This window comes from Otolemur garnettii, unplaced genomic scaffold, assembly GCF_000181295.1.
Source record: "Otolemur garnettii isolate 467f Iridium unplaced genomic scaffold, OtoGar3 scaffold00233, whole genome shotgun sequence".
In the NCBI taxonomy this organism is placed as follows: Eukaryota; Metazoa; Chordata; class Mammalia; order Primates; family Galagidae; genus Otolemur; species Otolemur garnettii.
The window spans coordinates 67,518-68,832 of NW_003852628.1; the positions used below are offsets into that span (position 1 = coordinate 67,518).

The 1,315-nt window shown below is 49.7% G+C and overlaps 1 protein-coding gene across 3 annotated transcripts in view; it reads right to left on the reverse strand.

Moving 5' to 3' along the window:
- The window catches only part of BCKDHA (branched chain keto acid dehydrogenase E1, alpha polypeptide), a 35,525-nt gene that overhangs the window by 15,116 nt on the left and 19,094 nt on the right, over positions 1-1,315 (reverse strand). For all 3 annotated transcript variants that reach the window (XM_023508254.1, XM_012812941.2, XM_003802077.3), the window contains exon 4: positions 777-885. In XM_023508254.1, coding sequence (XP_023364022.1) covers positions 777-885 — 109 coding nt within the window. The remainder of the gene's footprint in view (positions 1-776; positions 886-1,315) is intronic.

Sequence of the window (1,315 nt, forward strand, 5' to 3'; positions counted from 1 at the left end):
GTTGTTTAGCGGGTCCGGGCTGGGGATTCGAACCCGCCACCTTAGGTGTACGTGGCTGGCGCCTTAGCCGGTTGAGCTATAGGCGTCGAGCCTCTTCTAGTTATTTTTAAGTATACCTTAACTTATTGTTGATTATAGTTACTTTATTATGCTGTCCAATACTATTTGTTCTATATTACTACTTAACTATATTTTATACCATTAATCATCCCTACCTTTCCCCCCCTTGCTACCTTCGAAGTCTTTGGTAACCATCATTCTCCTGTCTCTATGAGATCAATCGCTTTTTTTGTTTGTTTGTTTATGGAGACAGAGTCTCACTTTGTTGCTCTCAGTAACAGCAACCTCCAGCTCTTGGGCTTAGGTAATTCTCTTACCTCAGCCTCCCGAGTAGCTGGGACTACAGGCGCCCACCACAACACCCAGCTATTTTTTTGTTGTTGCAGTTTGGCTGGGGCTGGTGCCCTACTCACTGAGCCACAAGCGCCACCCAGATCAATTGTTTTTAATACTTAGCTCCCACATACAAGTGAGAACAATACAAGTTAGGCTCTTAATCGCTACACTTCTCAGCCTTCAGAGAGATGTTTAGTCCCTCCAAAGTTCCATCCCTGGGTTGCCTCTTCCTCACTCAGAAAGTTCTTCCAGCTCCTTAGACTTTTCTGGCATTATGCTACTTTTGGAAGACCACTTGGTCTTCAATGGGGAACCTCAGTGGGAAACCTCACTGGGGAACCTTAACAGGGAACACAGGGCCAAACCATGGACAGACGTACCTGCCTCCCGGTATTGGCCAAAAACCAGGTCCGTGTTATCCAGAGCGGCTGCACTCCCCACATGTGTCCCCTCCTCTCCATAGTTGGTCATGTAGAAGGAGATCCGGCCCTGGGGGTGGAAGATGGCCCAAAGGACTGGGCTCGGTTATGCTGGGCAATGACAGAGAACCATCCAAATCCTGCCCAACTTCTGATGATCCCATTAATCAACAGAGTCCTTGGCTCAGTGCCTGTAGCTCAACAGCTAGGGCACCAGCCACATATACCAGAGCTGGGAGGTTCAAATCCAGCCTGGGCCTGCCAAACAACCCTGACAACTAAAAAATAGCCCAGGCTCAGCACCTGTGGCTCAAGTGGCTAAGGCGCCAGCCACATACACCTAAGGTGGTGGGTTCAAATCCAGCCCAGCCCAGCCAAATAACAATGATGCTGCAACCAAAAAACAGCCAGGCATTGTGATGGGCACCTGTGGTCCCAGCTACTTGGGAGGCGGAGGCAGGAGACTCGCTTGAGCCCAGGAGTTGGAGGTTGCTGTGAGC